The sequence below is a fragment of the Vulpes vulpes genome, chromosome 14 (genome assembly GCF_048418805.1).
Source record: "Vulpes vulpes isolate BD-2025 chromosome 14, VulVul3, whole genome shotgun sequence".
Taxonomy (NCBI): Eukaryota; Metazoa; Chordata; class Mammalia; order Carnivora; family Canidae; genus Vulpes; species Vulpes vulpes.
The window spans coordinates 21,645,175-21,667,815 of NC_132793.1; the positions used below are offsets into that span (position 1 = coordinate 21,645,175).

The following is a 22,641-nucleotide window of genomic DNA, read 5'->3' on the forward strand; positions in this document are numbered from 1 at the left end:
CACACAGCCACATCACCCCTTAAGCACGCCCGTGACCCCACACAGGCCTGACAGTCCCTCCCGGCCCCCAGAGTGTCAACTGCCACCATCCACCCAGGGCATCTGCATCCTGAACGGCTCACACTGTGGGAGTCCTGGCTTCACTGGTGCATGTCAGACACAAGCCAGCCTCTGCCAGATGTGCTCACTCCCTAGACAAGTGCAGTCTGTCTCCAATCTGATCACGTCTCCCCCTGGCCTAAAGCCCTCTAGCCACCAGCATGGCCCGAACAAGGCCCCTCCCACCACAGTCTGTCCTCACATCCCACCCCTCTCACTCTCCAGCACACGGTAGATGCTCAATAAACCACCGGCCAAACTTTGAGGTCTGTTTGTGTTTAATCAGACAATATGCAAAGTATTTACAACCAATTCTGGATCCCTCCCCCCAAGCCTGGGCCGTGAAATCTGGGACCCCCAGGCCCTGCCCAGAGCTGAGGGTCCCCTAGGCCTCTGCATAGTCATCTGAAATCTACAAAACACTGTTTATTTAAAAAAACAAAACAAAACAAAACAGTATTAGGACACCTTATACAAAGGGCCCCGGGCAGCTGGAAGGGGGACTTGAGAGCACGCTGGGGTCAGCGAGCCCAGATCCGACTGGGACGGACAGCAGACTTGCGTAATAAACATGTATGAAAGGAAAAGTTGAAATTTCATAGGCAGGCACCGCTTGGCCTCCTTTCCCACTGGCAGGGCCTGGCTGGCTCGAGCACCCCTGGCAGCAGGAATGTTATTGCTATGATGGGGGGCTGTGGGTGAAATGTACAACATGTCTCGGGGACAGAGCAGGGGGGCATTTTTACATGTTAAATATGGACACACATGGAAGAACACACATGTGCACACACACACAACGCACATACACACACATAGGGGCCCTAGGCAAGATGCCCACAAACCGTCAGCCACCCCTTTTAAGATGGGCACACCGAGGCCCAGGGAGGAGCCACCACATACCCTAAGGCTAAACACCAGAGCTAGGGCCAGAGAGCCTCCGGACGCCCCAGGCGGGGCTCACCAAGTGATGCCAGGCCACAGGGTCTGGAGCAGAGCAGTTGCAGAGGCCACGGCCACACATGAAGGCAGACACTGCAGCCGAGGGAGGAAGCAGGGGCCACCCGAGGTCACACCGCCAGCACAGCCAGGCTTGGCACATAGCAGCGGACACTCATCCTCTCCCACCCCAGCATTAGGTACTCCTTTCCCCGCTCATGAGTTAAGGGGTGCCAACTTGGGGAGGGGGGCAGGCGCCAGGCATTGAAATGACACAGGACAAACTGGGGTTCCTCCTGAGGCCAGGACCTCCCAACCACTTAGATCTTCTATTTCTGTTCAATTGCCTCCGGAGCCTGGGAGCTCACTCTCTTTCATGCTGGCTAGCCCCAAGGATGAGAAACCACTCACATTCTGTTCGACATCTTCCCAACGCCTGCATGGTCACCCCTCATTCCTAGCCCCGCCCTCCGTCCCCCTCCACTCTCTCCCTGCACAGCAGCCCCACCAGGCAGGCAGTGGCAGCAGGACTCTCTCTGCTATCTCTAATTCAGCCTCAGGCCCCTGGTCCCCTAGGCTGCCCTGGGCTGTCCACGCTGCCTCCAAGGACAATCTTGTTGGTTCCTGAGGAAGACAGAGGGAGCACCGGGTTCCGAACCCACCTCAACCCTGAACTTCTCTGTGGTCTTGGGCAAGTCACATCCCCTCTCTGGACTGTTTCCCCAGGAGTACTATGAGGACAAGGAATTGGTGATCTCTCAGGGTCCATGGGGTCTAAGAACAGGATTTGAGGGGGGTGCCCACCCTACCCACCACCATGAAGTCAAGCTACACGTCAGCTGCCCAGCCGGGGAGCCGTGGCAGAGGGGCCTGGAGCCAGCAGCTTCCACCAACAGGTGTTTCAGAAATGGACGGCAAGGGGTAGGGTGATGGGCAGGCCGTGGGCCAGGGGCCCATCACTCCTCTTTGGAAAGGCTCTTCGGCCAGCTCTGGAGGCAGACCTGGGATGACATGGAAGTGGGAAGGAGCCAATGTGGGGAGTAGCCCGTCCTTCTTCCTGCTTCCTCTTGCTGAGCAGCACAGAGCTCCAGAAGGGAAGGCTGGGGGGACACATGTGGCCGGAGCAGGAGCCGGGATGCAGTCACTGTGCCAGCCTTGGACCCTGTCCCCGAGGCCACCCCAGGCCCCAAGACCTTCCATGCCACAAAAGAGGGAGGGGCCTCATCACTGACAATTCAGCCCCACAGAGGGGATCAATGCAGGCAGGCGGAGGGAGGCAAGATCCTACATCAGGGGCCACCCAGCCCAGGATCCAAGCCGAGAAGCCAGTCTGGCCCTGTAGCCTGCTCCCTATAGGTTCTCTCCCGGCTGGTACTGGGGCTCGGTGGATGTGAAGTAGTCCTCCAGGAAGGCCTGCAGGTACTCAAAGGTGGGTCGTTCCTCAGGCTCCTTCCGCCAGCACTGGCACATGAGGTCGTGCAGGGACTCGGGACACTCAGGCGGGCAGGGCATCCGGTAGCCCCGCTCCACCTGGTCAAGCACCTCGCGGTTGACCATCCCTGTGGGTAGAGGGAAGCATGAGGAGACTGGCTCTGGTGAGGAAAGCTAGGTGGGGGGAGGATGATGAGGAGAGCAGAGATGACCTCTCGCCTAGGGCAGGGGGGTGTGATCACGGGTAAGTCCCCTCCCGTGGCAGAGAGCCCTGACCAGAGAGCCCCTAAGATGGGATACTCAACCTCTTTATTATACAGATGGGGAAACTGAGCCTGGGAAGGGGTATGGCTTGCCCTAGATCACCAGGGCAGAGGGGTTCAGGGATCAAAGATGGGCCACAGAGAGCCCTCTTACCGGGGTAGGGCACCCGCCCCTTTGTCGTGAGCTCCGTCAGCAGGATCCCAAAGGACCACACATCTGACTTGATGGTGAATCGGCCGTAGAGGGCCGCTTCCGGAGCTGTCCACTTGATGGGGAATTTGGCACCTGCGGGAGGGAGAAAGATCAGGGGAGGCTCAGTAGAGTGTCATGACCATGCTGCCAGGAGGTACCACTCTCATCCCCACTGGACAGAGACAGAAACAGGCTCAGAGAAGGCCAGATGGCGCGGACCCAGACCCTGCCCACCTTGCCGGGCGGTGTACTCGTTGTCTTCGATGAGCCGGGCCAGCCCAAAGTCGGCTACTTTGCACACGAGATTCTCTCCAACCAGAATGTTGGCAGCACGGAGGTCACGGTGGACGTAGTTCATCCGTTCCACGTAGGCCATGCCTGAGGCGATCTGTGGGCAGAACCCAAGGAACCCAGCTCAGGGACCACCCCCGCCCCCCTGTCCCCAAGGTCACGGGTCACATGCCCAGAGAGCCAATCGGATGCCCTACCCTTCCCAGTCTTCTGTCTAGTAAAGTCTGCTTACAATAAGCACTGTTGGCACAAAAAGCAGGACCAGCGCTTAGCAGAAAGAGGAAATGCAGGACAAAGGGCAAAGAGGAAACATAGACAAGATACAGCCCGGAAGGCAGGTGACCATGAAAAAGAGGCCCCAGATGCCCCACCGATACAGGCAAGTGCCAGGTCCCGCCTGCTGTCCTGAGTCCCCTCTCTGAACCTGTTTTCTTATGTCAACGGAGTGACAGCCAGTCCTACCTCCCCTGATTGGGATAAGGATTAATGAAGAGATGATTGTTGAGCACCACCTACAGCATGCAAGTTCTAATGCATGGTTATTGAGTGACTGAATAACCTCCTCACTGACCTCGGATACTGGCCCAGCAAAGATTATTTTCTCTGCCTGGTAGTAAATGTGGTGAGATCTAAGAGTGTGGGGGGCAGTCAAGGCAAGCTGCCTGGAGGGATCCCTCATGCGGATAAAACCAGCTGAGCTACTGAGCTAAGAGGGATGGAGTGTTCTAGGGCCAAGGCTGTGAGAGGTGGGAGGGGTGGACTCACCTGAGCAGCCATGTCCACCAGCTGAGGTAGTCGCAGGTACTTGCCTGTCTCCCCCTTGAGGAAGTCCAGCAGACTCCCTGGGAGGAAAGAAAGCGGCACTAGTCCCAGCCCTGTCCTCCCTGAGCCAGGAAGCAGCGATTCCCACATCCTGTCCACCTCCGCAGGCCAGCCTCGCTCTAAGCGGCACAGCAGATTTCACATAAACCCATCTCGGAAGGAAGACTCACTCAGCATTCATCACTCAGAAGGCAAAGTGGGATGGGAAACAACCCAATGTCTCCTTCCAGGAGCACAGAGACTGTGGTCCATCCCTGCGATGCACTGCTACTGCCCAGCGATAAAAACGAAACGTACTACTGATACATGTGACAAGGATGAACCTCGGATGTAAATGAGAACACATGTGAAGTTCTAGAAGAAACACCCGTGATGACAGAGAAAGAGCTACTACCTGCCTTGAGCGCTGGAAGGTACTTGTCTGCAAGGGGCAATAAGAGAGTTTTCTGGGGAGATCTCCTGTAGCTCAGTTGTGGTAAGGGATACACAGAGTGTCCGTTTGTTAAAACTCATCGAACTGGATGCTTAAAATAGTGGATTCTATCATCTGCAAATTATGCCTCCGAAAAGCACATTTTGAATAATTTAACTAATTTAAAAATTAAGTAAAGGTCAAGCCAGGGACTTGTCCCAGAAGTGGCTCAGCTTGGAGGGTTGGGGGACTTCTCTTTCAGCTGCAGAATGACAGATGGCTTTAGAAAACCAGCAAACTGGAGGGAGAAAAGATGCATTGTGGGAAATCATTAAAAACAAAACAAAATAAGAAAGGCAACCTTTGGCTTGACTTTCCATTGACATGACAAGTTGGTTCTATTCTGTTCCACCTTTTAAAATGTACCCTCTAGGGTAGCCCGGGTGGCACAGTGGTTTAGCGCCGCCTGCAGCCCAGGGTGTGATCCGGGGGACCCGGGATCGAGTCCCACGTCAGGCTTCCTGCACGGAGCCTGCTTCTCCCTCTGCCTGTGTCTCTGCCTCTCTCTCTCTCTCTCTCTGAATAAATAAATTAAAAAATCTTTTAAAAAATATATTTAAAAAATAAATAAGTAAAATAAAATGTACACTCTAGATCTGGGGGGACATGAAGCGCGTGCCCTCCTGCCCAGGAAGAGACTGCCCCATGCATCTCCACGCGGGTCTCTCGGGCCTCACCCTTGCTCATGTACTCTGTGACGATGTAGATGGGCTCCTCAGACACCACCGCGTACAGCTGCACCAGCTTCTCGTGCCTCAGTTTCTTCATGACCTGAGCCTCCTGCAGGAAGGCCTCTGGAGACATCGTGCCTGGCTTCAAGGTTTTGATGGCCACCCTGGTGGTTCCGTTCCAGGTTCCTGTGGACAGGGGTACAGGCTGCCTCAGTGAAGGCCCCCCTATTTACATCCCACAGGGACCCGCATCTGCCTGCCTGCGTACCAGTTTTAGCCCTGGCCTCCCTAGCCACGTGACAAGCCCAGCCAAGGTCCAGCCCCTTTCTGAGCCACGACAGGCCACTCCTCAGGGAGTTATTAAAAGGATGGAATGAATCTCTGGTACACGCTCAAGAAACAGTGGCCGTTGATCTTTTGTTGGGATTGCCATTATTAGGAATGTCCCAAAAAGCAGCACTTTCACCAAAGAGATGGACAATCATGGCCCCAAAACTCAACTACTCTCTCCTGAGTGACTGTGTTCCTTCTGGGCAGCACATAGGAGGTGAGTCAGGAGTTAGCAAATGAATGGGGCTGGCCGGGGAATCAGAGCTGGCCTCAGGACAAAGCCACCTCAACGAGGGGCATGCTCTCTAAAAAGCAATGCCTGGACCAGACACATGAGGGCTTGAAGGTCAGACTGGCCAGGGTTTGAAGCCCAACTCTGCCTCCTGACAGCAGTGAGACCGTGGGCCAGTCAGTTCCCTTCTCTGAGCCTGTCTTCTCCTCTGGAAAATGCAGATGTTATAGTGTTTCCCTGCGGGGTTGTTTGAGAATTAAATGAGATTTTAGGCTCTGGGCCCAACCCACTGTGAGGGCTCGGTAAATAATAGTTACACTTGTCATTTTATTATTATCTGGATTTTCACACTGAGAGGCCTTGGGGGAAGTTGTGTGCTAGAGCAATGTGTTTAATCCGAGTTCTTAGCACACTGGACCCAAGGTCCTCTGATGAGTGGCCCTGGGCCCATTCCTCCCAGTCTCTGGGCCTCCATCTGAGAGTGGGGGCCCAGGCCTATCTCTGGGGCACCTCCAGCACAATGTCTGGGGATCCGTACCTGCCACTTCATGAGTCTACCTGCAGTGTCCACAGCTACTACCACACACGTGTGCCAGGAGTGAGTCTTTGCAGTCTCCGGAACATCCCCCTCCCCTCTCCCCAGCTAAAAGTCAGCACTTCCCCTTTCCTGACTTGGCCTGACCAGCCTGGAGGCCTGTGTCCCTGCAGGGCCTCCCACCCAGGAACTGTCCTTGCTCTCCCCTGAGAGGAGGAAAGTGGAGACAGTGGTGCCAAATGAACACTGGGGCTTACATGACGGCACACGATGATTCCCCAGCTGAAGCCACGGGCTTAAGACCGTCTTGCCTGTCTCACACCAACCTCCCTGATTCCTCTGTGGCAGCAGGAACCAAGCAGAGGGTGCCTGGGTTTTGTCAGGGTTTCATGGTGTTTGTTTTCAAGGACAGTTTTGCCATTTCTCCAGGGTTAGACAGGAGATCGTGAACAGGCCCAGAACATGCCAGACCTTGTGCTTCCAAGCACTCCCTCTGAGAGCTGAGGCTTCACGTCCCGCGGCTAAGCACTAACGTGTGGATGCACACTGGGCCAGCGTTCTCTCACAGTCCGCAGGTGAGTCCTATTATCCTCATCTCCACTTTACACTGAGGAGGACTAAGACTCACAGTGGAGCCACCTGGCCTGGACCACACAGCATCTTTGGGGAATCGGGATGCCCAGCCCCAAGCAGCTCTCGGCAAACAGGTGCCATGGTTTGCAGAGGTGTGGGGGAGCTCCACCTTTAAAACACAGCCCACTGGGGGCACCTGGGTGGCTCAGCAGTTGAATGTCTGCCTTTGGTTCAGGGTGTGATCCCGGGGTCCTGGAATCAAGTCCCACATTGGGCTCCCCGCAGAGAGCCTGCTTCTCCCTCTGCCTCTGCCTCTCTCTGTGTGTCTTTCATGAATAAATACACAGAATCTTAAAAAAAAAAAAAAAAATAGAGCCCACTGTTCAGCAGAGGCAACTGAGACTCATGGAGGTGAAGGGTTGTGGGGGAGCCCTGGGACCTTGAGCTGTCCTATGGGATGGACATCTCCCTGGTTCTCGACTGGGGACACCAGAGCCCCCCCAAGGGGACCACGGTTTCCTCTGGGGGCAGAGGCAAGGCCTTACCCATCCACACCTCTCCGAAACAGCCCTGGCCCAGTTTGACCTCCAGCCGCAGAGACTCCCGAGGGATCTCCCAGGCATCCTTGGCCAGCCCCTGAGTCTGTGGCTTGGATGTGGGGCACACGGTGGTGAGGCGGTGGCACAGGCCATCAGCATGTTCTGAAGACAGAGGCAGGGAGGTAGAGTTCAGGCAGGGGGTCTGCCCTGGGACCTCCCCGTCCCACAGTCTGATATACACATGGAATGGTACACACACAGGCTTTGGGGACACAAAGGATGCCCTTGAGGCCAGGGATCCACACCTGAGTGTCCACACCCTCACCCCACACAGGCCCACACTGCCTCATGCACATGCTCACCGAATTACTCATTCATTCAGCAGACTTTAAAGGGTGGCCACCACGGACAGTGGCAAGGACACAGTGCCGGACAAGCCCAGTGGAATCCTGCCCTCGGGGAGCTCACAGTGCCAAGTGAGCCCCACCTCCCTTAATCACCTCCCGGCCACAAGTGTGACGGAGGAGAGCCGTGGGTGCCACAGCAGATGGGTTGGATGGAGTCTGGGAAGGCTTCCCTGAGGAAGTGGCCCCTGAGCTTGGGTCTGCAGGACAGTGAGTGGTTGACTAAGGCCCACCACTCCAAACAGAGGGTTTGCACCACGCATGCACATGCAGAGGCCCTGGGAGAGGAACAAGCCTCTGGTTGCACGAACTGAAAGGAGGCCAGAGGCACTGCAAGAGAGTGAATGGGGGCAAGGGGCCCCAGGTAAGGCAGGGAGGCCAGCCAGGTTTAGAGCAGCCACTTGGGGGTCTCTATCCTGAGATCGACTTTGCTGTGGGGGAACAGTGTGCAGAATGAACTGCAGAATGAGAGCCAAGGAGACAGAGGGGTGGCAGATGGTAGAGGGTGTCGGGCAGCCCAGCTGAAGGAGAGGAGGGTGGCACAGGATGGGGACAAACTGGCACGCTCAAGTTAGACCATACCTGCACACAAAGTCCACGGCCACACACACAGGCACCAACAGAGACCCACCCACGTGAGTACACACAGACCCTTGAGCCCTCGGTGTCCCCAGGGAAGCCCCGAAATGTGCAGACACTGCATGCATGCTCCCCCCCATGACCTGCGCACACGTGTGTGTGTGTGTGTGTGTGTGTGTGTGTGTGTGTGTGTACCTGAAGCCCTCGCCCTGGCTCCCTCCGCAGCCACCTATGCTCCCTCCCACTCCCTCCTCCCTCTGTGGGCTATGGGCTGCAGCAGGTCTAGCCGCCCCCTCCCCTCCCAGCAACCGGTTCAGACTGGTCCTAGGGCTGCAGAGACAAACGACACCAGCCTCAGCCCCCCTCCCTTCCCTGCTCCCCTCTAGGCTGTGCCCTCCTCTCCAGCCAGCTGCAGAGGGGGAGAAAGAGGGGGGTGGGCCTGGTGGGAGGAGGGCATGGGAGGATCCAGGAGGAAAAAGGGGGGGAGGAGAGGAGGGGGAAGGGGGAAGGGAGAGGAGGGGCAGGGGGACAAAGGAGCTCCACACAACCAGGGTAACAGAAGCCCCAGCCCCGTGTTGGCCCCAAAGGCCCCCCCTCCCAGCATCCGCTCTGCTGGCCCTCACTGGAGTAGTAGGCCACCAGCTGCTGCAGGCTGTTGAACTGTGTGCGCGAGGTGATGTAGAAGCCACCACTGTCGAGCTTGCGGATCTTGTAGTGCTTCACATTGAGGCCCTTGGCGTTGTCGAAATCCGACACAGAGAGGCAGTAGGCGCCTGCAAGGTGGGACCAGAGAGGAGCAGTGACCCCATGTGCCCAACCCCCCCACCTCCCCCTCAGGCCACAGCACTCAGTGTGGTTCTGTGCCTACCCAGCACGGGAGGACATGGAGGCCAGAGCCAGGTCCAGTCTGCCCTATCTTGGAGCACCTAGCCTGTGGGTGGCCATCAAGGCAGAGCCCAGTGAGCAAAGGGGCACCTGATCAGAGAACCTCTCCATGCACTCTTGGCCCTGGCAAGATCTTCAAGGCAGAGTGTCTATCCCAACTGGGTGGCCTGGACCAGTCACCTGCTCCCCGGGCCTCAGTTTCCATCTCTACACAACAGGGTGACTCCCAGGGATGCCAGGAAAATTTGAGACCACTTATAAGAGGGCCTGGCACATGGTAGGTGCTCAATAAATGTTTGCTAGGAGCCAGAAATGGTTGTGTGTCCCTGGCTTAACTGCTTCCCCTCTCTGCCCCACACTTCCTGAACACCCTGGGCTCAGGCAGGAGTGGGTGGCTGGCTAAAGCTACAGCCTGGGCAGGAGGCCATGTGCTGGGTGTGGCCTTCAGGCCGCCAAAGCCAAGAGGGGCCAGCCCTGGTGGCCTCCTCCCTGACTCTCTTGAGCCTGGGAAAGCATTTGGCTGGAAAAGTTTCCTCCTGCCTAGCAGGCCTGGCTAGGAGCCTCTGTTAACTTGAGCCCAAGAGAAGCCTGGGGTAGAGGCTTCACCAGCCAGAAAGAGCCTTTTTCAGAAGGTAGGGTACAGGCCCCACAGCCCATGGCCCTCTGGACAGTCCTCAACTGCGAGTTACAATCTCCAGTGTAAAGAAGGGGAAAATGAGACCCAGAGAGGGAAAGCAGCTAGCCTCAGGTCACCCAGCCAGTTAGGCACACAGAATCGTAACCAGGTCTCTAAAGCCTGCGTTGGGCAACCACAACTAAACACATGGCCCAGGACACACACATGTGGACACCTGTAGCCTGAGCCTAAAGCCAGCCCCTGAGCACATGTATATGTGCACATATACAGGCATGCCCATGCTCACACTGGGATGCACTCCCCAAGCCCCCAGGCACAAAGACAAACCCACAACTATCTGCTCCCACGGTAACACCCAGACAATTCCACCCCCATGTGCACACACATGCCTGGACTCACACATGGCATGCCTGGCACACAACTGCCCAAAAATGCACACACATGACATGGGTGCTCTGCTTCCCACTAAACCCCAGGCCCACAGGATGTGGCCCAGCTTTGTCTCCATGGTGTCAGGTAGCCTGCAACCCACTTGAAGAGGGGCTAGAGAGGGGATGACCTATGTTCTCTGGCTGAGGGAGGGATGAAAGAGGAACAAGGACCAGGACAGCTGGGGAAGGGCAAAGCTGGCTCCTGGCACCTCGTCCAGCTCTAGAAGCTCCTGGAAAAGGAGAAGAAGGGCCTACTTCATCCGCACCCATCCTGGAAATAAGTCTTTGGCTGTGTAACCCCCAGGCTTCCCGACAGCCTGTGCACATTCCTCATCTGAGGAAAGTGAGACCAGAGAGGCTAAGTATCACCATTTGCTGCATCTCTGGCCACCCTGGATATCTCAGTCTTCCTCAAATGTACCTCCCTGCCGTTGATCCTACCACTTACTCCACCTGGAGGGCTCTTCCTACCCAACTCCAGGTACCAAACTCCTATTCATTCCACAATATCCAGCTCAAACAACCCACAAAAGGCTCAGTTCTCATTGGCCAAAAGGAGCACTCCTACCTTTCGTGGTCTCGCTTTCTCGCACCAGGAAGGTCCCTCTCGGGTTCTCTGCATTGAGCAGTAACCGCTCTGACTCCCGTCTGGTGATCTTGCCAAAGTACCACCTAGGAGGAAGGAGGGTGGTATTGGTGACCCGGGCTTCCATCTACCTGCTGTGCCAGGGCTCCAGACACTCCACCCACTCCAACCCAGGAGAGAAGCTCCAAACCTGCGGGGATAGGGGGCAGGCAAGAGACCAGGTTCCATACTCACTCTTCAGCCTGGATAGAGTCAGAGGGCGCCACGTAGTTGCTGGGGATGTAGCCTGTCTGTCCCGTGCTGAGCGAGTGGGCCAGCCACCAGTCACCCTCTCTAAGGAGGGGGAGAGGAAAGGAGCAAAGGAGAAGGAGCCGTCAGTGGTGGGCCCAATGCTGCAATCTTCACAGGTGCTGTGCTGGGGGTCCCCAAGGCCAAGTGAGGTGCTGGGAGCTGTGGGACCAGCTGGAGTTCTCGTGCCACCAGGCCAAGCTGGCCCAGAATTCTTTCTCTCCCCAGCCCAGATGCCTCTTGGCCCAAGCTAACTCAGACGGACTTTGTCCAGGACTGTGGCAGGACTGACCTTGGTCAGCCTGAGGTCTAAATTCACAGGGGGCAGAGTCCTGGGATGGGGAGGAAGCTGCTTCCCTGCAAATAGACCAAGCCATCTCAAGATGCCAAGGGCTGTCTTGGGAATGAGGGAGGGAGCTCCCTGTCTCTGGGAAGCAAGCAAGTTGTAACAGGAGAGATGATTCCTGCCTAAGACAGATGTCAAATCAGATCTCCAAAGCCTCCCCAAGCCCTGAGATTTGGAAGCTGGTGAGACCTGGGTGGAGGTAGGGGGCGGCCCTTTGGGGGCTTGGTGACAATCCAGGCACTGATCCTGCACACTAGAGCAATGCTTGCCTTTGTTGCAAACCACTGGTCATCCATAAGGGACTCCTTAACTGAAAACTACAGGCCTCTTCCTGCGGCTTACCCATCCTACCCTACTGGGGAAACTGAGGCCAAAGGGGGCTGGGACTTGCCCAGAGTCACACAGAGCCATGTCAGAGGGGCTGAGGTGGCAGAGACTCAAAGCCCAGGGCACTTCTACACTAACTACCCCATGAGGAGGAAATGGGGACAGGGGCGGAGGAGCTCCCTGCACAGTCGGGTCCCCTGGGCCTGGGTGGGAGTGGGGAGGGGGCGAAGTACCTTTGCAGCCATCTGAATGTGAACCAGGTCTGGCTGGAGCGGGGGTCCAGAGACACAGAGGAGAGAGGAGAAAGCGAGAGCCCAAGAGGAAAGAAGAGGCAGAGATGGGGGTGGTGAGAGAGAGAGGCAGAAAGAGCAAGGAAGAGAGCAGGAAAGCAGGCGGTGCTGGGGACAGGGGACAAGGCGGGGCAGCCACAGAGGCCTCACATCCAAAGCAACCGAAGGGGATGGGGAGGGGTCTGGGGTGGGGTGGAGGGGGATGGTGGGGAGGGGAGGCCAGTGGGAAAGGCTGCCTGGGAAATAGGGCTCAGCCCCCTTCCATTCCCACCGTGCAGATGGGAAGACAGGCCAGAGAAGCAAAGGCCTCTGCTCAAGGTCACACAGCCAGGCCCAGGCTCCTGACTCCCACATCAGAAGGAATCTTCCCCTGCGGGGTGTGGTGGGGCCTGATCGCTTGCGGAGCTTCTCACTCCAAGGCTGCCTTTGGACCTCACCGCAACCAGGACCCTGAGAAGACGCACAGCAGGCAGGATGTTCCCCCCTTCCTCAGTGCCAGGGCCCAGAGAAAAGGGCCCGTGCCCACATTTGCACAGTCTGGACTTGAACCTGGATCCCTGGCTCCTGATTCTTCTGAGCTGCCTTGGACACAGTCTTCGACCCATTTTGAAGATAGAGTAGTTGAAGCAAGGAGAAAGCAGGCTGGGAGAGCTCTCCAAACACTGGAGAGCACCCAGACCTGGGGGCTCAGTAGGGGTGCATCGAGGCTGAACCAGAGGGTATAGAGAGCCTTCCGGGCAGCGAAGGGAGCGTGGCCAGGGGCTGTGAGGAACACCTCAGCCGAGCAATTGCTGCACGCACACTCAGGCAGGGGCATGAGCTCACATGGCGGTCTCTGCTGGAGAGGGGGTGCTCTGGAGTTAGGGGGCACGGCCGACCTCAGGGAAGGCCCTTCCTTGGAAGCCCAGGACCACCATCCATCCCCCTGTTGTGCAAACACCCACGGGTGTCCGCTTCTGTCTGTCCCATGTGATCCTCGAGGCCACCCTGTGAGGAAGGTGGGCCTCAGCCCCCCGATGAGGAAACCATGGCTCAGAAACATCAAGGGACCAGCCCAAAGCCACACAGCACCCAGACTGGAGTAACTTAGTACTTTGTAGGGAGACTGAGGCATAGAGATGGGCAAAGACTTGCCCAAAGCTATATAAAGCAAGAACTTACAGGGAACAGCTGAGATCTTCCAGTAGGAAAATAAGGCAGAGAGGGACAGTGATTTGTCGAAAGCCATAGCAAATCAATGGCAGGGCAAAGGTGACTACCAGGGCCCAAGTGCCCACAGCCAGACACAGAAGGCCCTCCTGGACCCCTGCAGCTTCCCCAGGCCACTCAGAGGCTCAGAGACCCTCAGAAAAGCCAGGGGAAGCTAGAGGAGGAGGCAGCAGGGCTAGGGGCAGGAGACTGGGCCAAGGTCTAGGTCAGAGGCAACAAAACGAGACAGATTGACAAAGCCAGAGTCTGCAAACTGGCTGGCCTCTGGGGAGCCCCCATCCACACACTCAAGAGTGGAAGGCCGGCAAGGAGTATGTGCCCAGAGGTCAGCCAAGCAGGGCCCCGGAATCAAGGGGGGGTTCAATCCTGCTGACATTACCCAGACTTCAGCCAGCAGATCCTCCAGCTCCCTGATATCAGCCCAGTTGTGAGTTTGGGGTTTCAAGTCCAGATCTATGGTTTTATTTAGTTCACAAGGCAGGGGTGAGGTACACCGCAGTCTCACAATGGACCCAAGGTCCAACTTTGACCTGGCCCCAGCTGGAGAGGTATCTAAGAGCTTGAGCTCCAAGAGTCAGACCTCCCTGGGCACCATCCCATCCACCATCTGCAGGTTATGTGACTGAGGCCCTGCCTCAGTTTCCCCACCTGCCCACCTGTAGGGATACTCAGGCCTCCTTCCAAGTACGTAAAATACCGGCACAGGGCCTGGCACATAGTGGGGGCTCCATGTTCATGAGCTGTTAGTATCTTGATTTGGCTTTAAAAAGAAAAACAATTAAATCTGTATCTCTGTGGGACCCCTCCCTACTCTCCAAAATGTTTTTAAAAACTACAGCAGCAAAATTAATTTATTTATTTATTAATTAAAAACCAAAGCAGCTGATGAAGGGAAAATATTTGTAATAGTCTAAATGCCCAGCAACAGGAAATGTCCCAAAGACATTATGGAGATTACTCTCTAAGATATTTACACTATGCAATATGGGGAAAGAATGAGGAAGGAGCTAGATGTACTGACATGGCAAGATATCTCTGTCATAATGATTAGTAAAGAAAGCAAATCATTAAATAAAATGTATAGTTGAAGTAGGAAAAAAAAAAAAAACCAAAGCAGCTCAGTCTCAGTCTTCAATAAGGATCTGCTATGTGACTTTGGGCAAGTACCCTATCTTCTCTGGGTCTTAATTTCCTCATCTATAAAAAGGAAATAATATTCCCAGAATCTCCCTTGTAGGCAAAGTGTATCAGTCATCAATAAGCTGGGCTTAGGGCCAACTAAGATAATTACTGTGACATCATCTAGGCCCACCTGTGAAAAGCTGCTATCAAGCCACATCTTGCTATGTCCATTGTCTGGGAGGCTCAAACGTGCCTTGGGTAGGTCCCAAGTGAGGGACCCTACAGCCTCCCAGATGGGTCCAGTCCGGCAGCGACACCAACCTAAGCCCAGACTTAGAAGTCATCTATCAGTCTGAGCAGATTTACTACATCTAGCACCTTCCCCAGGGGCCTGGTCCTTATCAGATGGATGTGAAAAAGGGAAGGAAGGAAGGGTATTACACACATTCCCTGACCCACTCCTCACCTTCCCTTAGGTGGTCAGAGAAGCACTGGACCAGGAGTCCTTGAATTTTACACCCCAAGTGCTGTTCACTAGCTGTGTGACCTCAGACAACTGACCTCACCTCTCTGAGCCTCAGGATCCTCTTTTGGGACCCTAATCCTTGAGCCGGCCATGCAGGCATAGAGATTGGGAGTATGGCAGCTTCAGAACCTGGGAAGTTATTCTGGTTTGGGAACTTATATTTAACTCACTTGGATTGTTGGGACTGGTCAGATAAGCACTTTGGGGATTGCGAGCAAGCCAGGGTTCCCTGAGGCCTGGGCACATGGTCAGTGGGGAGGCAGCAGGGTGAGGTGAGGGCAGGTTGCATGAGAAGGGTAAATAGGTATCCCTTGCCCCATGGTGGGAAGTGGGACTGCAGTGCCCAGAACAAGTTGGGGAGACATCAGTGCCTGCTGGAGGGCTCCCCCAGAGAAGCTGCTGGAATCTGGGTCAGAGGAAAGAGCAGATCAGGGAAGAACCCAGAGTCAGACTCAGAAGGGCCCTGACTCCTAGAGACTCAGACAGCAGGGCAGGGTGCTCAGGATAGTCAGATCTCAGAACCCTCTGGGCTTCCTCAGACCCAGGCCACACAGCGCACAGGATTCCGGGACCCAGGGCTGTTTGGCATGAAGATCCAGGGAGCAGGGTCTCCAGGACTGCTACTGTGAGGACCAGGACCCGGCAAGCCCTGGCCAAACCCCACCAACAGACGGGCTAGTCCTTAAGCTCTACCCCTCCCTGACACCCAGCCCAGCCACAGGCTGGCCTCAGGAAGCCCCTCCTTCATCCAGGGGCGGGACGGGAGGTGTAAATCATGGGCCCTAAGCAATAACGGGGACAGGACATGCAGGGTAGTCCCTGGGTGGCCATGAGGCCTGAACACCTCAACTTTGGGTGGCCCATCTGTCACTAAGTGCCCCCAGTCCCCTGTCCCCCACTTCCTCTAGGGCCCCAACTCCCCCACCACCTGACTTCTCAGGCAAAGGGGTGGCTGAGCACTGCGACGGGGGAAGGGCTCCCAGTCCCCCTCTCCGGTCATGGCAGGTCACCGCAGGTCACCGCTTCCCTTGGACGGGACTCCACCACTTGCAGCCCCAGGCCTGGCCCAACACCGTCAGCCCTACTTGGACAGCAGGAAGAAGGGAGGGGAGGGGCCGGGCGAAGGAATGAGGAGAGAAGCAGAACCAGAGCTTCCAGAGCCTTCCCTCCCACCACACCTTCACTCAAGCTGTGGCCCCAGCCTGAGGCGCCCTTCCCATCATCACGGGTAGAGATGGGGAGAGATCCCCCTGAAGCATCCTCCCCAGCAGCACGCCTCGTCCTCCGTGCCTCTACGGAGCCCCTCCTGCAAGGGCCGTGGGTGGGAGGGCCTGCCCGCCCCTCCCAGCTCTGCCACCGCCAGCCGTGTGACCTCGAACAAGTCACCTCACCTCCCGGGGCCTCAGTTTCCTCCTGTGCAAAATAAAGCAAAGCAGAGTTTCCACTTCCCGGGGCTGTGGTGTCGTATAAATAAAACAACGCAACTTAAGACCAGGCTGGCAGCCAGAGCACTGTAAATGGTGGCCGATTACTGGTCGTTCATCTTGCTTGGTGACACCAGGGAGGCACCCCCTGCTGCGCTGAGCGACAGGTGATCTGGGACCCACAAAGGCGGCAGACCTGAGAGCAGCCCCCCAGGAGCTCCCGGTCTGGGGGAGGCCGATGCGAACCGCTTGGAACCACCAGGGCACCGAGCGGCACTAGGACTGACACGCAAGGGGCGGAAAGATGGGGAGAGAGCCGGGGCCCGAGTTTCCATCCCGGCTTTGCCACCTGCTAGCTGTGTGACCTTGGTCAAGGGCCTTCACAACTCTGAGCCTCAGTTTCCTCGCTTGCAGAATGGAGACAGCCCCTCCCCCGTCACCAGAGCCCTGGCAGGACTGCATCGAGGAGTAAATACAAGGACATGGGTAGAAACGCCTGGCACAGCACCTGGCACCTCTTTTCCCTTTTGCCTCCCAGAGAAGGCCGTCCTGAGCTGGATCTTGAAGGATGAATAGGAGTTTGCCAGGCAGAGACGGGAGAAAGGTGTTTCAGGCGGAGGGAAGAGCGTGCACAAGGGTAGGGAGGCATGACCGAGCAAGACACACTTGGAGTTGGTGATGCCCAATCTCCTCAGCCAGGCCTTTGAGGACGCTGGGGGGCCAATCCTACTCTATCCCCAGCTCCTTCCTGCCTTTCCACCGCCCTGCCCTCTCTGACAAACCGCCCCTCCAAGAGGGACTGCCTGCCTCCCGCCCCTTCCACCTGCCCCAAAGCATCACTCCTCTCCTTGGAGGACTTGCTTGGAACCTTCCAGTCCCTGTAGTCACCACCAGAGGGGGGCACACAGCAGGAACCAAAATGCATGAGCAAGGACCCCAGCCCTGCCCTCTCTGCCTATCACTTGGTCTGGACTGGAGCTCGCACCACCTTCTCCTGCCACACTGGCTCCAGGAAGGGCCCCTTCTCCACCCAGGCCTCACTGGGCCGGCACTGGACCCTGCATGCAGCTGGCACTCAGTGGACACTGAGCAGTCAGGATGGAGAGCGGGAGGGTGAGCAGGAAGGTGGCTGGGGAGGAGGCCTGATGGTGAGTGACAGGGGGACGGTAGGGTCCTCCCCAACCTCAGCCTGGGGGTTAAGGTGGGGACCCGGCCACACCGGTTGGGGATAGGGCCGAAGCTGGGGAGGCTGGCTGGGGGCAGCCAAGGGAGCCAGGACCCGCAGGCAGGGACATGCAGAGGCAGCACATGCAGACAGCAGCCCCCCCCCTTAACCAGCAAAGCCCCCCAACCCCCCGACCCCAGCCCGCCACCTACGAAGCATGTACACACCTGACATCCACTTTCCTCCTAAGGGCCAGCGAGAGAGAAGCAGAGAGAGGGAGAAGCTGAGAGGGGGCTGGAGGGAGCAAGCAGGAGCCAGGAATTGGGGGGGGGGGTTCCAAATGAGGATGGGGGCGTAGAGTAGGCCTTGCCCAGGGCAGGAATGCAGCGGGTGCTGAGCTCTGCCCGGCGCTGTGCTGGCGGCGCCTGCGGGAACAAGCCCCCACCCCTCACCCCTATGTGTGTGTCCCAAAGCCTGCACCCCCCACACCCCCCATGACAGGCACTGCAGCCCACCCCCGGGACACTCCTGGCAGGGAAAGGAGAAGAGGAAAGAGGAGAGGAAGGACCCCTACCCCATGGCTAGAGCCCCAGCTACCACTCACTAGTTTATGCCCCTTCCCCCGGCCCTGCTCCCCTGCCCACAGGGGCCCCAGAGCCAGCTTGGCCCTAGGACGCCCCACCCCAAGGCTGGAGTCTCTGGAGGTCAATCAGACGTCCACACTCCATCGCTGTGCTCCGTCATAACCCCTCACACTGAGTGCCCAGTATGGGGTCTCTGTCCCCTACAGCTAGAGACTGGTTCCACCAGCTGCTCCAGGCCCTCCAACCCCAGGTCCCTAAAGAGGGCACCTCTAGGGGCACAGCATCCTGCTTTAGGCCCTGTTTTCTGTAGTCCTGGGTCCTAGACCCAGTCCTGCCCTGACCATATGCCCCTCTGTGGGGTCTGGGATGATGTGCCCTATTGAGTAGTTACTGAACCCAGATCCCTGCCCTGGGAGCCCTCCAGGATCCCTGACCACCACCACCTGTCTCATCTCTCATCTCTCATAGGCTCAGGACAGTTCCCTGGACCTTGGCGAGCCTTGACACTAGCCATGCCTGCTGCCCATCATGCTGCCCCCAGCTCTGGGGTGCTCAGAAGTGGCTCTGGCCCAAGACCAGGTCAGGGGGATAGGGTCCCAAGGGATGAGGGAGAGGGGGTCGGTCACTCACGTGTTGTTGACAATCTGGAGCCGCTCCCCTTTCTTGAAGGACAGATCAGTCTCTGTCCGAGACTCATAGTCATAGAGGGCCACAAAGGTGGTCACTCCACCTGCAGAGAGAGGTGGGAAGTGTCAGAATGGCCAGGGTCATTGCTCAAAAGAGGGGTGGACAGGAGGGCCCTGGGCAGAATAGAGGCTGGTCTCCCACAGCCATCACAGCCCAGCCCAGAGCCGTGCCCACCTTTACAGGGGCTGGCCCAGCAGTGAGTGTGTCCACCTGTGTGCATGTGTCTGGGCACCCCTGTGAGGGTGTGTAGGAGGCGTGTGCATCTCTTCACATCTGAGTGTGCCCACTGGGCTCTGGGTGATCCTGACTACTGGCTTCTGTTTAGTGCCCATCCTCCACACAGACCCAGAAGCCCCCAACAACAGGCATCTTAGCACACAGTAGGTGCTCGAGAAGCGACTGGGGGTGAATGAGCCAGTGAATGAAGGAAACTGCACCCGGGTGGGCTGTTCTGTTTCTGTGTCTGTGTGACTGGGTGTATTGGGGGAGAGCTCAGTTCCAGGTACTATGCACTCAAAGAGATCCCTCTGTCCCCCATTTTAACCACAACCTTCACCCCATACCTCCCAAGACCCCTCCCTGCCCTTTTTGCTCCTTCAACGGCAGCACCGCCTTCAAGCAGCCTACACATTTTACGAGCCTTGCTCTGTTTTTCTCCCCCATGCTCTGCATACTGCTGTGTCCCCAGCACCAGAAGAGTCCTGGCACACAGTAGGGGCATCACAAATGAATGGGTGTGTTTGTGGGTCTGTGTCTCACTCGGGTATGTATCTGTATCTAAGGCATCCGTGAGTGCCCCTGTGTGTCCGTGTGTCTGTGTGTTCTCACTGGGTGTATGTACATCTGTGAACCTGTGGGTATCCGTGATGGTGCTCCTAGCTGAACCTGTCTGTACCCTGTGCGTGTCTTTGAGGGGCTTCTGACTGCCTGTGTGTGTGTCTTCATCTGGGAGTACGAGGTTATTTGTGCGTGTGTGTCTGTGTTTGCATACATCTGCCTGGTTGCATGTCTGTGCCCGTCCATGTGTCCCTAAGTGGGTCTCTATGTCCACAGTGTACCTATGAGTATCTCATCTCTGATGGTGTCTCCAGCTCATCTCGTTTAAGGGTCTGCATAGGTATCTTAGGAACTGCTGACTGTGTGTGTGGCCCTGAGTGTGTCGAGGGAAGAATGCACGTGTTTGTGTGAGTGTCTTCCAGCTGTGTCTCTGAGACCACGTTGGCATCTTTCTGTGAGCATCCCCGGCCTGGGGCTGCCATACCGCGAAGCGCCAGCAGAGGGCGCAGGGGCGCATCGCGGCGCTGGGCCAGGCCCCTGAGAACCAGAGAGCTGCCTCCTGCCCTCCCGTGCCCCCTCTGCCACCCAAGGCCTCCTGACCTGACCCATCGCTGGGCTGCCCAGAGCAAAAAGCAACGCCTCAAACCCAGTCCCCATGCTGCCCTGAGCCAACAGCCCCCAGACCCCCTGCACCTCAGTTCCCCTCTGCAGGCCCGTATCTCTAGACCCTGTTACTGTCCACTTTGGATTTGCTCTCAAAGGCAGTGGGATTTGCACCACACTGTCCAGTTTATAAAGCTCTTCCCCACCCACAGTCTCCAGGAAACCCCCAACAGTCCCCAAGCCCAAGACACCCATAGCCTCTTCCCCTTCTGCGAGAGAGGCAGCAGCGGGGAGAGGCCCGGCCCGCAGGCACCCACGCTCCCAAAGCCCACTGACCAGCCAGCGGCCCCGCCCGCTGCGGGGAGGTGACCGTGTCCGAGGAGTTGAAGCCCCCAAACAGCTTGGGCTCAGCAGCTGCGGAAGGGAAGGCTGTACTGGGGCCTCGGTGGCCATCAGCGGAGGCTGGCTTGCTGGGTGTCTGTGAGGTGGGGAAGGCACCCCCGCCGCCACCGTGGGTGTTCTCAGCTGGCTCTAGGCTGCGGCGCCGTTGGCTGGCATCCTTGGGCTTGCTCTTGTTGCTGCCCATGGTCCTGGCTGGAGATGAGAAAGCACACTGGGCGAAGGACTCTGGGAGCAGGCAGGGCTGCTGGGCCCGGGCCCTTTAAACAGCCTCCACCCCTACCCACCATTCTACAGACAAGGACACCGAGGCCCAAAGAAGGGCACCAGCCTCTTTTGGATAAGTTAGACTTTCAGAGCCTCAGTTTTTTAATCTGTAAAATGGGGATAATGATGGGACCCATAAATGGCTTCCTTGGGACAAAGCCAGGCACAGAAGCAATGACTCATAATCAGAAGCCCTAACCTCCCTCACTTCCCCCTGAGTCAGTTTCTGTCGGTCATGGGCAGGGACAGTATCTGAGTCATGGCCATATCCCAGGCATACAACACATAGGAGAGGGCTCACTGAGGGCTTGCTGAGCAATTATATGACTGACTGAGATGGTCTCCCACCAGAGTGAAAGGTGCTAATAGTTGTAGCCAAGACAGGGATACAGAGGAAGCTGGAAGGAGAGATGTCTGGGAGCTCACCCAGCCACAGGGCCTTTGCACATGCTGTTCCCTCTGCCTGAATGCTCTTCCCTGACCATTTTACCAGAATAACTCATGCCTCCTTCAGTTCTCAGCTCAAAAGTCACCTCATGGGGAAGTGTTCCCCAAATCCTTTCTGGTCTAATTCCCCCCCTGACTTTTGTACCTCTCCTTGATAACACGTGGCCCAGAAAAAAAAACAAACTGAAAACTCTCCAGTGCCACCCCCTTTTGCCTCCTACCTCCCACTCCACAGATCCTGGTTGGTCCCAGCTTCCAACAAATGTGGCCAGGGTCTTCCCACCCATCACGGCCACCCCTCCCTATGCCCCCCATCTTGGCAGCCCTGATGGGCCATCACCTCACCTGGGGGAAGGCAGGGGCTGTCCCAGAAGGTCTGGGATGCAGCCTGAGGTCTCAGCACGAACACCAGGTCAGGGGTCTTGAACTAGAGGCCCTGCTCCACGTCTCCCCGCTATGTGACCCTAAGCAACTCACTTCCCCTCTTTGGGCCTCAACGTCTTCATCTGCAAAACAGGGAGAAGGCAGACCTTTCAGGCTGTTGTATGGATGTGATTAGAAAGAGAAATCACCATGGCTCTGAGTCTTGGGTCCCAGTTTACCAGGCTCTGACTCTGACAGTTCCAATGCTAAGAGCTTCCCAGACCTTCCCTTCCATCAACCTTTCCAAAGCATTTTATGAGCATGAGCAAGGCAGGGTATGACGCAGTGGTTGAGAGTGGGCTCTGGAGCCAAACTCCCCGAACTCAGATCCCACCTTTACCCTCACTGGCCGTATCACCTCAGGGTAATGACTTAACCTCTCTGTGCCCTATTTCTTCATCTGGAAATGACGGGGTCATCGGGGTCCATGGTAAGTGAACGAGGCAAGTATGTTCTTGCTGGGAATGAGGCAGGTCATCCCACCACATCCGCTATGACTGATACTGTGTGATTCTGGATATACCGGCAAGGTAGGTTTGGGATATTCTCCAGGGAATGCTGCAGGCCCTGGAATCAGTCCAGAACTTCCTCTGGGAACCTATGGATGGGGAAAAGTGTTCTTGACTGGTTGAGGCCTTAGGCAAGACTACCGGCCCTGAGCCCCAAGCCCAGCTCTGCAAGCTCTCCTCCTGCAGGAACTTTAGCCAGTTCCTGCACCCCTGAACCCCTCAGGCTGACGGACTGCACAATGTGGGCGTGGCCTGCATGCTCCCTGGGGACCATCCAGCTCAGAGAATGGGCTGGGGAGGCCCTGAGGAGACCTGCTCAACAGCCCAAGGGATCACCAG

At 56.8% G+C, this 22,641-nt stretch overlaps 1 protein-coding gene across 10 annotated transcripts in view; it reads right to left on the reverse strand.

The window, feature by feature from the left end:
• Positions 1-359: 359 nt before the first annotated feature.
• The window catches only part of SRC (SRC proto-oncogene, non-receptor tyrosine kinase), a 52,102-nt gene continuing 29,820 nt past the window's right edge, over positions 360-22,641 (reverse strand). For 4 of the 10 annotated variants that reach the window (XM_072735886.1, XM_072735885.1, XM_072735887.1 and 1 more), the window contains 12 exons: positions 21,716-21,876; positions 20,594-20,851; positions 18,821-18,920; positions 11,144-11,242; positions 10,892-10,995; positions 8,994-9,143; positions 7,394-7,549; positions 5,185-5,364; positions 3,979-4,055; positions 3,157-3,310; positions 2,884-3,015; positions 360-2,594 (listed from right to left, as the gene is read on the reverse strand). In XM_072735886.1, the coding sequence (XP_072591987.1) occupies positions 2,386-2,594; positions 2,884-3,015; positions 3,157-3,310; positions 3,979-4,055; positions 5,185-5,364; positions 7,394-7,549; positions 8,994-9,143; positions 10,892-10,995; positions 11,144-11,242; positions 18,821-18,920; positions 20,594-20,843 (1,611 nt within the window). In that variant the 5' untranslated portion in view covers positions 20,844-20,851; positions 21,716-21,876 and the 3' untranslated portion in view covers positions 360-2,385. Of the gene's footprint in view, positions 2,595-2,883; positions 3,016-3,156; positions 3,311-3,978; positions 4,056-5,184; positions 5,365-7,393; positions 7,550-8,993; positions 9,144-10,891; positions 10,996-11,143; positions 11,243-12,103; positions 12,137-17,833; positions 17,852-18,820; positions 18,921-20,593; positions 20,852-21,715; positions 21,877-22,641 lie in introns of all 10 variants that reach the window. The other 6 variants (XM_026009715.2, XM_072735881.1, XM_072735882.1 and 3 more) reach the window with 2 other exon arrangements.